The 14,260-nt window shown below is 41.5% G+C and overlaps 1 protein-coding gene across 1 annotated transcript in view; it reads left to right on the top strand.

The window, feature by feature from the left end:
• The first annotated feature begins 2,786 nt into the window (after positions 1 to 2,786).
• The window catches only part of CEP112 (centrosomal protein 112), a 165,830-nt gene continuing 154,356 nt past the window's right edge, over positions 2,787 to 14,260 (top strand). Inside the window, exons 1-6 of the mRNA XM_059485706.1 lie at positions 2,787 to 2,862; positions 3,525 to 3,645; positions 4,554 to 4,744; positions 5,456 to 5,604; positions 10,942 to 11,032; positions 14,079 to 14,153. Coding sequence (XP_059341689.1) covers positions 3,546 to 3,645; positions 4,554 to 4,744; positions 5,456 to 5,604; positions 10,942 to 11,032; positions 14,079 to 14,153 — 606 coding nt within the window. The 5' untranslated portion in view covers positions 2,787 to 2,862; positions 3,525 to 3,545. The remainder of the gene's footprint in view (positions 2,863 to 3,524; positions 3,646 to 4,553; positions 4,745 to 5,455; positions 5,605 to 10,941; positions 11,033 to 14,078; positions 14,154 to 14,260) is intronic.

Here is a 14,260-nt window from a genome sequence, read left to right as displayed (position 1 = left end):
TGCTGAATTTATTATCTACTCTCCTGAAGCAAGAAGAGGGAGAAAAAAAGTAATCTGTGACCTGTTAACTCTTTGAAGTAGTGAGGTGTTTGTGAATCACAACTTTCCAGACATGAAAGATTTGCTCAGAAGGGCTGAAAAATAATGTCTTGCAACTCGAAGTGTTCCAGAAGCTGGTATGAGGCAGTGAGACCTGCCTTCTTTTTTTTTTTTCTGTATTTTTGAGATGTTTGAAAAAATGCCTTAAGCTGTGTTCATGTTACTTGTGGCAACCTGCTGAGACAGTTAAAGAGATAAGAGAACATGCTAAAATGTGAGGGGAAAAAAAGTATTGAATATGTTTTGCTTAAATGACCGTATTTTTACAATTCAAACTGGGAATTTGTTCTGTATTCTGGTTGAGATATCTTTGTGTTCTGTATCAGTGTGTCTACAGTGATTTCCTCAGGAGGGTCAGGGCAAATCAGTGCTCCTCATGTCCAGGCTGCAGCTTTGGATGGAGATAAGACCTCAGTAATTTCCTCAATCTTGTGATTTTCTTCCTGTTTCTCTGGACAGAAGTTTTGCAATTGTCAAATCACTTCAGGTAGGCTCCAACCTCTGTGGCCACCCTGCTCTGCCTCGGGAAGCAGACCCAGAAACTGGATCTACTCCCTCAGGAAACTTCTCTTGGAGTAGTGGTTCCAGTCATTGATTTATGATCATGTTCCAGCAAATTCAGTTTTTCAAAGTACTTTGTGATGAGTTTGACAGATACACTCAAATCTGAAGGCAATGTGCAGAAACACAGCAGCCCTGCTCTGCTGCAAGGATCTACCATGGATTTAACACAGATGAGAAGCGTCCCATGTTCCAATATACATCAAATGACAACTATTTTAAATATGAAATTCCAAGATAATAAATCATCCTTGTAATGTACTCTTGAGATTGTACCATGGTTGAAATACTCTTTGCACTGCTTCTGTGCAAATGTGGGTTTAAGGCATTCTGAGCAGGCCCCAGTGTAGCTGTCACATCTCTCACCCAATGAGCCCTAACACAGAATCATTCCTGCTGAAGATTAGCTCAGAAATCAAAGAAAACAGCCAATTTCCTCCTGTACATGTAAGGGTTTCTTGTTTGATCTCTGTGTGCATCTGAATCAAACTCAGAAGTGTTGAAGAGTTTGTTTGTTCGAGATAAAAGCGCTTTAGATGCTACAACAGAGCAAAGCCCATGACAGATTTTGGGGAAAGAGAAATGCACAAATCAAAGAGGTCAGAGGGTTTATTTGGGATTGTACATACACACAATCACTTCATTCTCTCAGGAAGAGACTGAACAGCTGAAAGATTTCTCTAATTCTTTTGGATTAATTGATGGTTTTCTAATTTTCTAACAAAACAAGTACAACTTATGTTTTTTGTGCAGAAGTGTCAGGCATGTGCTTTGAAATTCTTCTATTCCACAACACCCCCTCATGTTCTCCGTCCTTGGGACAGGACAACCCAGAAACCATCAGCAATATGGAGCATATTTAATGTTTTAAAGTGAGCTCAAAATCGCTCTATTATCTACAAGAATATACTTGAACAGATTTTACTCAGAAACTGTGAATAAAATTGGCTCTGCAATTATTGAACCTTCTCCTGAAATTTCATTCTCATTTTATCCACTCATATTTCTGGCACCCACCCCACTGATCAGAGGCTCAAAAGCTACTTCTGATTTATTGACCTTTAACTTCAGGGTGGCAAATATTTCTCACTAAGCTCTAAATAGAAACATTTTTTTCCCCCAAATGTTGATCATAATGAAGATACAAGAATAGAAACAGCCCATATCCAGCTAGCGGGAATAAAATACCACACCACAAAGAACCTGGTCATTGAGCTGGGAGCGGCCAAACCCAGGTGCAGAACTGCACTCAGCATTTTTTTCATGGAAAGATGATAAAGTTCTGGAATGGCCGCCCAGGGAGGCGGTGGAGTCACCATCCCTGGATGTGTTTAAGGAAAGCTTGATGTGGCACTCGTTGCAGTGGTTTAGTTGAGGTGTTGGGGCTGGGTGTCTTGAAGGTCTCTTCCAACCTTGTGTGATTCTGGGATTCTGCGATCTCCCGTTTCTGCCCCGCGGCTCCCCGAGGCTCTCCTGGGGACTCCTGAGGCGTTTTCCGTGCGTGTCTCAGCGGATCCGTAACTACCCACGAAGGGAATCTGGGGGAAAGCACTGGGTGTAGCCGTGACCGCACTGCTGGGCTGCGGGGACATTCATCACTTGGGGCAGGAATCACAGAATGAAATAAACACAGAATATCCTGAGCGGGAAAGACCGAGTCCATCTCCTGTCCCTGCACAAGCACCGCAACAACCCCACCCTGGGCATCCCTGGCAGCGCTGTCCAAACGCTCCTGGAGCTCCGGCAGCCTCGGGGCCGTGCCCATATCCATTCCCTGGGGAGCCTGGGCAGTGCCAGCACCCTCTGGGGGAAGAACCATTTAAAATCCAACCTAACCCTCCCTTGGCACAGCTCCAGCCGTGCCCTGGCTGCTGTCCCCGGTCACCAGAGGAGAGCCCAGCGCCTCTCAGAGCCGTGATTGCCTTTCCGCGGAGCCCCACCAGCACCTTCCTCGCACTCCTCAGTCCCGAGAGCTTTCCCCGTTCCTGGGGACGAACAACTCCCCAGCCCCCGCGGGCTGTGCCCGCCGCCTCCATCCCCCGCCCGAGGCCGCCCGGGCCGGGCCGGGCCAGCCCCGGTCACCGCGGAAACGGAAACGCGCGGGGCCGGGGCCGGGGCCGCCGGGAGCGGGGCCGGTTTGAACGTTCGGCCGCCGCCGCCGCCGCCTCCCCCCGCCGTGGCCGCGACCCGCAGCCCCCCGAGGTAACGGGGCAGGGCCCGCGGGGCCCGGCGGGGCAGGGAGGGCAGCCGGGGACACTGGAGAGCGCCCCGGGCCGGGGCACGGCCGGCGGCCGGGGCTGAGCGCCGGGAAGGGCCCCGGGGCGGGCCCGGTGTGCGGCTCCGCCGGCACGGAACGCGTTCGGTGCTGGACGTGCCAGGAAAGGCCCCGCTCCGCCGGGGAACGAGCGGCGCGGGAGCGGAGAGTTCCCGAAGAACTGTCCCGACAGCTTCTTGCTTCTGCTACTTGTAACTATCGCTCTACTTGATGGTTCCCCTCCTTCCTCCCCGCTCTTCTTAAAAAAAAAAAAAAAAAAATCCAAACCTCTAATTCTAAGGAATACCAAGTTAGGAACGCGGTATCACACAAACGCCTTGAGGCGTTTTATACAAATTGGGTGTAATGAACATATTTATTGTGTGGTTGGCTATTCAGTTTCAAATCTAAACAAGCACATTCTTGTAGATTACACTGAGAACCTGTTATTTACAAAGAATCTGTCTTAGGTTTGTGTTTGTTTGAACATAACACATCTAGTTTCACTTTCTGTATTGTTCCGAGCGCATCTTTGTGTGGCCTAAGAGGAAGAGAGACTGATGTAAAACAGAATTTGATCTTTTCTACATCAATGACATTAATTTTGCAGGTTAATTTGTGTGCATTCAACATGAGCAGTGAAGATGAAATAAAGGAAAGACTGGATGCGGAATTAGATCGCTGTATTGTGGCCATGAAACCCTATGTCCTTAACCTGCAGAATAGTTCAGGTACAGATGGTAAAATGTGCTTTTAAACACTAATAACAAAGCCCTTCGGACTGAAAATTATTATGTGTAATTAATTTAATCAGGCACTTCATCTCTGACATTTCAAGGTACAGTTTTGATGAGGGTTTGCAAAACTTTTAAAGTCGGATGTTTTAGGTACCTACTGGAATTGTTTGACCTTATCTGTCTTGTCTTCATGATGTAAATGTGCTTTTGCATAAATACATTAACATCTATCTTTAAAAACCGAGTTCAGTAGAAACTAAAAGCTTTTAAAGGGCATTGTTTCTGAGATAGCAAATATTTTAAATTATAAAGTTGTGAACATTTGTTCAGGAATGTGTACTAATAGGAACATCAATTAATAAATTATGTTGCATAAATCTAATTTTTACAACAAGCTGGTTATTATTAAAGGCACACACCCTCCAAATTGAGAGCTTTATGTATAAACGTTTAACCAAATGAATAATTTCCTTATCTGAGAGCAATCTTGTGAAAATAGAGATTTATTTTTTAAATGGATGAGGATTTATTGTGTATTTAAAGCATTAATGCTCATGCAAGCTGTAAGTTGTAGTTTATGGCAGTTCTTGCAGTGAGTGCAGAATTCCTGGGGTTTCCAATTCCATGTTGATTAAAAAATGATGTAAATTTCTGGTAAACATGAATTTATAGAAAATGTTTGTGCAATATGTAAATTTGAACCATTGTTAAAGACTTGTTTTTATTCTAAGTCTTTAACCATTTATTTTATTTAGTTTGGTCATTTGGGAGTTTGTTTTGTTTAAAACTTTGGTGTACAAGAGAGAAACATACAAAATTTGTGACACTGATGACTTCTGCTTTCTGCATGTGTTTGATTTGCTCTGAAACTGTATAGTGACCCCACAAATCTATATTTTCAGAAAGAAAAAGATGCTCACTATGGATTAAAAAACTCTGCAAACCTTCAGCAGCAGGCATAGGAATAGTGGGAAGGGAGAATCGAAACTTGTATGCAAAACTGCTGCTCCACATGCTGCAGAGAGGAGTTCTGAACGGTCCCTTCACCCAAAAACCAGAGGAAGGAATCCTGAAAACTTTGCCTGCCTACATGGTGAGTGTCACTACTTCATGACACAAACTTGTTAAAATGTATCCTGGAGTTGCTTTTCCAAATGTGACAAACGATTTCTGAATGGGTTGAGTGGAACTCTGTGATAAATAAGGGCATTTCTTGTAATTGATGCTGGGAAAACCTTTCAATGGGCAAAACTTCTTGTTTCTTCAAAATTCTGGTTAGATGGCGTATGAAAATACGTGTTTGAAGGAACAGAAAGGTAATTGCTTTCTAGTTCTTTGGAAAAATGTAATGAAAGGCCCTTGGGGCTTTCTTTAGTCCTAATCAGTAGATAGCTCTTGTGAAAGGAAAATTGTTCTTAAAGGTGGTGATTTTAGCAGCCTAAGAAGACTATAGAATTCAAATAGACATCATTAAAGTTGCAGTTTGCTTTCTGAAGAACTTAGCATGCTGTGTATTCTCTGGATGTGTACTCAATGGATGTGTACTCTTGGCATCAACTCCAGTGACACAACAATGCCAATTTTTGCTAGAATTACCCATCCTGTAAGAAGTCTTGGAAAATATTTACACTGTTACCATGAATTCCCATGGGTTGGGAGAGTGGCATTTGCACACCTGGCTGACCTCAGAGGAAAAGGAATGATTGTACAGCAGATACTCCTGCAAGAGATGACATTAAGGGTGTAAAGAATGCCTCTGTGTAAATATATTCTCCTGTTGATTTTGCATTTGTTCTCGTTCTAGTCCGTTTATTTTGATGAACCAAGTTCACCAAGAGCTCGGAGCAGGCAGGCTGGCTGCTTATCTGAGTGGGTGGTGGGAGACCTGGGCAACCAGGACAGTAATCTGTCCTCTGTGGAAGACTCATCTTCAACAACAGTTCCTGCATCTGGGTAAGGTTTCTGTCCTTGCTTCAGCAGTGTTTGATTGTATTTAATAGCTGTAAGCTGTTAAATGATGAGTTTGGATGAGTTTATGGCACTCCCTCATGGACTCGCCATCAGTGTTTGTGCTTTATAGACAGAAACTCTGGTAACAGCTTCAATGTAATAATTTCTAGACTGCTCTGTTCTTGCTTTTCTCCATTATGTTTTCTTCTCTGACTTTACATCTCCTTCCATGTCCCATCCCTCTATCCTCTTCCTCTTCTTCTCCTCCTTTCAGTTCCAAACACTTAACGTGGAAAATCAAAGCTTACATCTGTAGTCTAAGGCCATGATGCTGAAAGCAGCTGTTTTATCAAATAGTTTTAAATGTCTTTTTTCCCCTGTAGATTAGAAATATAAACAAGCACACAGATAGTAGATGTAGAGGTTGTTCTGTGACTGTTGCTCACAGGTTTTTTAGAGGAAATGGAATAGTGGCTCCATTCAGATAAGCCAGTTTTGCTGAGTGAGATTCAGGTTTTTGATTTGCAGCAGCCACTGAGCTTAAACTGCATCCTCAGTCCCAGTCAGCTGAGAATAGAGCTGTTTACAGCAGGGAAAAAGGGTGAAATGTGTTGTTGTTATTAAGGCTTGTTTTCCTGTTGGCTTAGAAAGATGTCCCTGCAGTATTGAAGGAGTGACAAGCTGGTCATTTGGACACTTGGAAAACTTCAGCTCTATTCTGTCCTAATTTGTGGGAATCTTAGGTAAATTCCAGTTTAATCTACTGTTCTTAAGTATTTATTTTCTGGATTATTTTACACAGTACAGCTTTGTGCTGATTATCAGGATCTGTGTTCCTTTTTTTTCTTTATGTATCTTCATTTCAGTCATGGATGGAATTTCCTCTTGTTTGCCCATTTTAAAGCCTCATTAATGTTTAACCTCTCTGAAATCCTTGGTGAAGGAAGCACTCTTAGACATGGAGTGAATATCAGTCAAAGCTCAGTGGGTGCTGTACAAGAGGAAGTGAGCGTTTGCTCAACTTCTGCTTTCATTTCATTGTGTTAGAAATACATTTTCAAGTTTAGTTTCAGAAGTCCAATGCTTTTTACATGTCTTCATTTACATCTTTCATAAGTGGCCACCATTAGCTGTTCTCTTGTAGGCACACTGATGTTTATGCTGTTTATCATCATTTCTCAATCGTGTTTTTATTTTTCCAGCAGTGATTTGGATAAGTGGCAGATGGAGACTTGCAAGTTAAATCACATTAATATTGAGTATCATGAAATTCTTCTGTATCCATTAACTGTGTGTAATTCTAACAATCATTTAAAAAGTTACTGTTATGTCTGAGGTCTCTGTACCTCCTTTTCTTGAGGATTAGGGGCTCTTCTGGTTGCTTGCATTCAGGCTCTGATAAGAACTTGTGGTTTTGATAACAGACTTGTGGTTTAAGAACCAGAGGCAGACAATGGAGACTTTCCAGTTGAGTTATGATGTTACTGATTTGGGCTTGGTGATACAGAGAATTCACTGGGAAAGGAATGATTCTGGTTTCGTTTAATTGTGTTAGAGACACATTTTCAAGTTTAATTTCAGACAGATACAGAAAATTGTTAGGAGGAGCTGGACAGATACCCTTAATTAAAAAAAAGAAATAGATTTGACATTATGAAAACAAGGAATGTATCATATTTTAGAAATGTTTTTTGAGACCTTGGAAGAGTTTTTGTTACTATTGTGCCATGTCAGGATCCCTGGCCTGGGTCTGACCAGGTTCTGTCAGTCCCTGGGAGCAGCATCAAGTCAAAGCATCACTCTGGGTGTGAGAAGCAATTAAACGATATCAGCACAACTCTCCCCTGTTAGGACAATTTTAGCACACTGAAATCTCTACAAGGCCCTATTTGTGGTGTAGAAATACACCTAATTAATCTGAATTCCTGACTTGTGCTGTCAGCTGGGGGGGGAATTGCATATTCCTCCCTCTTCATCCTGACGTGCAGTTCCACCTATTCCCTCCCTTCTTTGCCACAGTTTTTCTCTCTTTTCTACCTGGTTTGTAGTAGAATACTGGAATTTGATGTCTTTTCCCACTTTGTGTCTGAACCCAAGATTCAGCTTGGCCTGGCAAAGTTCCCAAAGTTATTTTAGGTGTAGTGAAACTTAATTTCACTTTCCCCTTCTATCCTGTGGGAATGAAGCAATGCCTACATTGGTGATCAGAGTGGTTCCCAAGGCTCTGCTGAATTCTCATGAGAGCTGCATTGCAAATTATTCCCTGGATTGCAAATTTTTCCATGCCAGGAGAAGCAAGTAAATGTAATTGAATGATGTTACTGGCTTAAAGGAATTAAAAATCAGGTGTATATGCACAGCTCTCCCAGTGGATGCTTGGACCAAGAGTTGGGCTGTGTCTAAGGAAATCTAAATTTGTATTGGAAAATTTTGATAGTTCTGTAGATTACATAAATTAATCTTCACTGCAATAAGAAACTTAATTTTCCTGCAAGTTTTGCAGAAAAATACTGAAGGTAAATATTTCAGCTGTTGTGTTTTGAAAAAATACAAATATTTACATATTTAATATTTTCTTAAATGTGACCATGTTAAGATATTACCTATATCCAACATATAGATCCTGGTTTTCTTTATATTTACAATTTTGGATGATCAATCAGTGCAGGTAGAACTGTAATATATTAAATATTTCTGGATGTGCAGTTTGTAGGGCGGGCCAGCAGATGGTGACCGAGTTCCACTGTATTTGTCTCTCTCCTCTGAATGTGCCCTGGGAAACTGCATCTATGAGCATGGAATTTGTGCAGTTGGATGAAAATTTTGCATTCCAGCCATGACTCAGTTCCTACAACATTTTCTCAGGGCAAAATAGATAATGTCAGTGAGACATGTTTGAGTAACTGCTTGATGTCCTTTATCTCAAGATTCTCTCCTTTCAAAGACCCAAACAAACAGAAATTCTTTTCATAGTGATTTTTATCTTGCAATACAGATAATTCTGTGTTGGACAATTTTGACTTTTCCATATGAAGTTGTTTTTCAGCCTAAATAAAAGCCTTAGATATACAAACCTTACTTGCAAACTGAGGTGTTGATGAATAAATCCAACCTGCTGGGACTGGAAAGGTGCAGCTTTATTTTGAAATGTGAGAGGGTTGGTTTGAGAAATGTTTAGGTTGGTTTGAACAGAAACCTGGGCTTTCTGACCCTGTAGGAAAATTCTACTCTATGTTTATAGAGTGTGCCTTAAAACATTGTTAAAGGTTAGTGTGTAGTCATGCTGCACCAGGAAGAATCGGTGAATTTCCCTCACTTTGTTCCTAGAAGGAATATTTACTAATCTCCTTTATTAGCAGCAAATTGCTGCCTCCTCCCATGCCCAGCTCCCTGCTTGGGCTGCAGCAGGAGGTCACAGGTTGATGTCAAAACTCTGTTCATCCTTCACTACCTGCAGTGGGAGGAAAGAGAATTAATCTTGTGCTTTTTGGAGCCTGACTTGTATTAGCAGGAGGCTGGAAAAGGTAGTGGACAGGTGGTACATACTTGATATGAGCAAAATTGTGTTCATCCTTAACATTCTTTTCAAATTCCGGTTGTACAATCAAGTAAAGGAGCTTCCTTTTCAGTTCCTCTTCAAAAGGGCAAATAAAGAACTAAGAATGCATCTAGGCTGTTGTCTTCCCTTTGGTGAATTTACAAATATTACAGGTAGCTTGGGTTGGCTTGTGTATTTGTTATTCCTGAATGATGAGGGTATGAATTCTGTTTTCTCTCGTTTTAACAATTGGAACTTCATTGCATTGTTAGGTAACCTGAGTTTACTCAGAAAGGAAATCTGATGAAAGGGCAGATTTACTCACAGGCAAAGATTTATCTCCCTTTAATTAAAGGTAATTTTGTGTCAAATGAAATCTTGGTAAGAAATGCAAGAGGCAGTCATTGTGTTATGATATTCCTTTTGATCTTTTTTACCCCTAAGACTTTGCTTATCTAAACTATTTACTGCTTTGTAATTGTTATTGTGCATCCATACATGCTGTTTATATGGGATTTATTGGTGCTGGAAGGGAAGGTAGGCTCCCAGTTGTTGTATTTCTCTGTTCCCTGCTGTTCTGATGAAAGCTGGGGCCCTGTGCTTTGTGAAAACTTTGTGTTTGTCTCCCTAGAAGTTACTGGTTTATATTGTACATCCAACAGTTGTTGTTCTGTTCATAAACACTTCATTCATCTCAGTGTCTTTTTGGCATAGCAGCCATCTCATTTGCTGCCAGATGGAAAGGCAGGGAGGTATTGAATGCTCTGATTTGACTTTAATATAATATGGCCAGTCCTAGGAAGGTGGAGGGACCAACAGCAGTTTTTGATTATCTTAATACCTGTGGATCTGACAGTGCTGAAGGGTGTTTCACTACTGTTTTGGATCTTTTGCTGTATCAATCAATCTAATAAATGCTTAGAACTTCTACTTTATTTTGTTCTTTTTCCTCCTGCTCTGTGGCTGAGAAATGTCAGTGACCAGGTGCATCAGGGACAATTCTCCTCACCTGTCTGCTGATCTGCATTTCCCTTTCTCAAGTGTTTTATTTACAACAAAAGCTTTTCCAGAAAATCCCTCTGCTGGACAGAGCACTCGGTCATGCTGTGCTTGTGTCCTGTCTTGATTTCTTTACCATCCCCCATAAATTCCACTTTAGTCCATAAAACAGAAATGAAATCAAGCCAGGACAATCTTTGGGACTTGTTCCTTTCCACCTTGGCCTTTCAAGCCACTGCCTTTGTACAGAGCTGTGTGTGTCATTCCTGCCCTCTGTGTGTTATAGGATCATTTACCTTGTTCTAACCTATGTTTTTGATCTTAAATATCTCCCCTATGGTACAACCAACTATCACCTTAAATTCTCTTTCTTCTCTGAGTCACTGGACTCCATTTTATGTTGTTTCATATTCTTAGCAATATTGCTTCAAAAAGGTTCTCTTAGATCAGCCCTCTCCTTAGCCTAGATTTATCCTAAAATCCTTTGGGAGATGTTGGGTCATGTAGCAAAGGAAAACAAAGAACACTTTTTAATGTACTGTCATGTACACAATATTTCTAGTGGGTTTTTTGGTGTGGGGTTTTATGGTGGTGTTTTTTTAATGGAGCACTCAAGGCTTTTGTTTGCCTTTAAGATGAAATTTTTCTCTTTTTTCTCCTTTTTATTTTTTCGACCTTTCCATCTCGACAGTTATTTTGTATATATTTTACCCAATTCTATTCTGTGATTAACATCCTTTGTGTGCCACAAATTGCTGAAAATGAATTCCTCTCTTTCTGCTTCCTCCTGTCATTACTAACAGGGAAAGACTCAGTGAGAAGCCATCAGTAATATCCCGGTGTCTGAGCTCTCCTCACCGCACGGATGAAGATGACCTAGGCACGTCACTGTCTGTAAGATGCTTCTCCTTTTTGTCCTAAAGCTCTGCTTTCCCTGAGTTTTATATATCCCTGTAAAGCTGTTATTTCCAGCTGTGTGGGTCATGATCCCTGTGTAAAGGTGCAGACATTTGGGAGGGAGTGATAGGGAGTGTCGAGCTTTTTTCTGATTTTTGCCAGGGTCAGGATTAAATGTGCTGGAGGGTATTTCTTGTTGGGACTCAGATGTTTATTAATTCTTATCTATGTCACAGTCTTACAAACCCTAAGTTCTACAGCACTTCACTCTAACAAAGTAGAAATGGAGCCCTGTCTCTCTTTCTATAAGGATAGACTGTCCAATTAAGAAATGACACAAATTATTTTTACTTTTAATCCAATAACCAACCACCCATGCCCTGTAATGTAGACTTTTTTATCCAATTACACAAAACCACCCAAACCCATGGAGAAGAAGGTGAAGAAGGAGCAGCCTCTGCCCTAAAACCTCCATCTTGCTTTATATATATATTACTGTATTTTAAAACCCTAAACTTTTCCACCCTGTGATATCACACACTTGTATTCAAACTGCACAGCCACAATCCCAGTTCTGCCATTCCATTTTGGAAGCATCTCCACAGCCTCAGGTCAGTGCAGTTTTCTCTTGGGGGTCAGTGCCTGGCAGCACAGAAATTCTCAAATTCTCAGTAACCAGGGTTCTAACCCAAACCCATGGAGAGGAAGGTGGAGAAGAAGGAGCAGCCTCCACCCTAAAACCTCCACCTTTCTTTATATATATTACTGTATTCTAAACCCTTTAACTCTGAGTTTCCCACCCTGTGATATCACACACTTCTATCAAACTCCACACCCACAATCCCAGTCCTGTCATTCCATTCTGGAAGCTTCTCCACAGCCTCAGGTCAGTGCAGTGTTCTCCTGGGGGTCAGTGCCTGGCAGCACAGAAAATCTCAAATTCTCAGTAACCAGGGTTCCAACAAGGGAGGACTAAAGCTCATCAAAATCTGTCCTCTGCAGTGCAGGGGAAAAGAATTTCTTGTAGGATGCTGAGTTCATCCTGATGCTTGACCTCTGTTTAGTGTTGTGTGTTCAGTGTCTGCTGCATTGTTTTCCCCAGGCTTGGCAACGTGCCTGCATTGACATCATCTTGTATTTTGCAATACCAGATTAAAGAAAGCTGCAGAGATGCCTCTGGCTCTGTTCAGTGATGGTTGACCTCTGAAAGAGTGAATTTTGGACAGTTTGTTTCATCAGACTTTCCACAAGGAGCATTTTGACTGATGAAAGGGCATTGAACAGCCTTTGTCTGAAACCCTTTTAGTCCAGCATATTCAATGATGTTGTTTATATAATTGCAAGCTTTGCACTGACAATTACTCCTGATAAATGTGTGATACCAAGAAATGTGCTGTTTACCTTCTAAAATGTGCTCTGTGGCCTTGCAGTGTCCTTCACCACACCTAGAGCAACCCTCACCCCTCTGAACACTGAATTTCCTGTTTGTTCCTCCAGCTCTGCCCACGCTTCATTTTTGATTCTATCACAGGAACAGTTTAGAAAGATTGCAGCTGGGCACAGTTGAGGATTTATGAGGACATGAAGTGCAAATAGGATAAACTGGAAGCTCCTTTCTGAGGAAATTTGTGTTCTGCTGTGCATCTGGAAGAGAGGATTAGCAAGGGGATGGTTTATCAGGGCAGGTTACAGGTGCTCAGTGGGCAGAAATCAGTGTCTGTGCTCTAGGCTCTGATTGCTGGCAATGTATTTATGTGTGTGTTGATTGTATGTATACAAATGGAATTTAAATACAGAAATGCCATCATTAAAAATAAAACCACATGCTGGCTTTACTACATGTCTCCTTATTGGTTTCCTGTTTATTTTACTTCATGAAGTATTTCTTATGGAAGAGTTATTGTAAAAAAAATTATATTCCTCAGCTTAAACCTGGTTTTGGAGCTTTAAAGTTTTTTAGGGGAGTTTTGCTGCTTTGGTTTGTTTATTTTTAATATTTTTTTTGCCGTTATTGCTGGCTCTGCTGCAGCTTCCAGGTCAGCGTTGGACAAATCCCTGCACTTCATTGATCTTCAGCTCCATATTCTGGATTCTCCTGTGATTGCAGCTCTAAAAGGGCCTTTAAGTGAACCAGTCCCCTCTTGCTTTGCCAGTTTGATAATGTTTGGCTGGTTGGAACAAACAATACCTTGTCCCATTGTCAGGGATGTTCTGGGGTTTCGCAGATGTTGTGGCATGGTTCAGGCCCAGGTAGAGGAGCAGGGAGACTTTTAAGAAACATTTAAGAAACATTAAGAGCTGCCTCAGCCTAGTGTTGATTACCAGCAGCCCAAGCTCTGCTCACTGGCTGCTTGTGACAAATGAGATTTAAAGAAAAGGCGCTGGCAGGCCCATACACAAATGAGACAAAGTAATTCAGGCTTCAGTGTTGTTTTTTAAATACCTGGGCCAAGGAAAATGTTCTGTACCAGCTTTCCCTGTTACATCCATTGAATGTTGGTAGTTGTTGTTAATCCAGAGGAAAAATTTTTCTTCTGAGGGGCAATTCCCTGGTAATTCCTGCAGCAGCAGTAACCCAGCCCTGGCTGGGTGCTGGAAATCAGAGAAGAGCCTTGAGCTGCTCTGTCCTCTGCTTTGACAACCATCCCTGCCTTGGTTTCCATCCATTTTAAATCTGCTTTTTTATTTGGAGGCCGGTCAGGTGATCCGTGAATTCTGCATTAGCCCCAGAAGGCATTTTGGAGATGAATAGATGCCTGAAAAAGGAGTATTTTGGGTCTTTTAGTAAATTCACCCTCTACAAAGGAGACTATTGCTTTGGAAACAAATAAAGAAGAACATTAAAGTGGAGAGCCAGGCTAATTTATCCTCTGAGCTGCTTGCTCAGCCCAGTATCCTCTGGAAACTGAGCTGTCAGAAGTACTGTGACACTGTTAGGAAGTGCAGTGTAGCTATGGCCAAGTCAATGAGAAGTTTAATTTTAAATTTAAAAAATTCATTGCCAACAACTCTGATATTTTCCTTGACTTTTTTTATTTTACAGGATGATCAACACAAAAGAAAGTTTTCATTTGATGATGATGACCTGGAAGCACGGCTCAATAGTTGGAATCTTGGGGTAAAATAAACTGAGTACTTTACTTATTTATTAACTTACAATGGGAACTTGTCAGTAGTGTAGTTTGCTTTCTGAGCATAGCCAGCAAAACTTTGTGGGAATCTTTT

The sequence above is a fragment of the Ammospiza nelsoni genome, chromosome 19 (assembly GCF_027579445.1).
Source record: "Ammospiza nelsoni isolate bAmmNel1 chromosome 19, bAmmNel1.pri, whole genome shotgun sequence".
Taxonomy (NCBI): Eukaryota; Metazoa; Chordata; class Aves; order Passeriformes; family Passerellidae; genus Ammospiza; species Ammospiza nelsoni.
The sequence above is the reverse complement of the archived record's forward strand: the minus strand, read 5'-3'. Positions and strand labels throughout refer to the sequence as shown.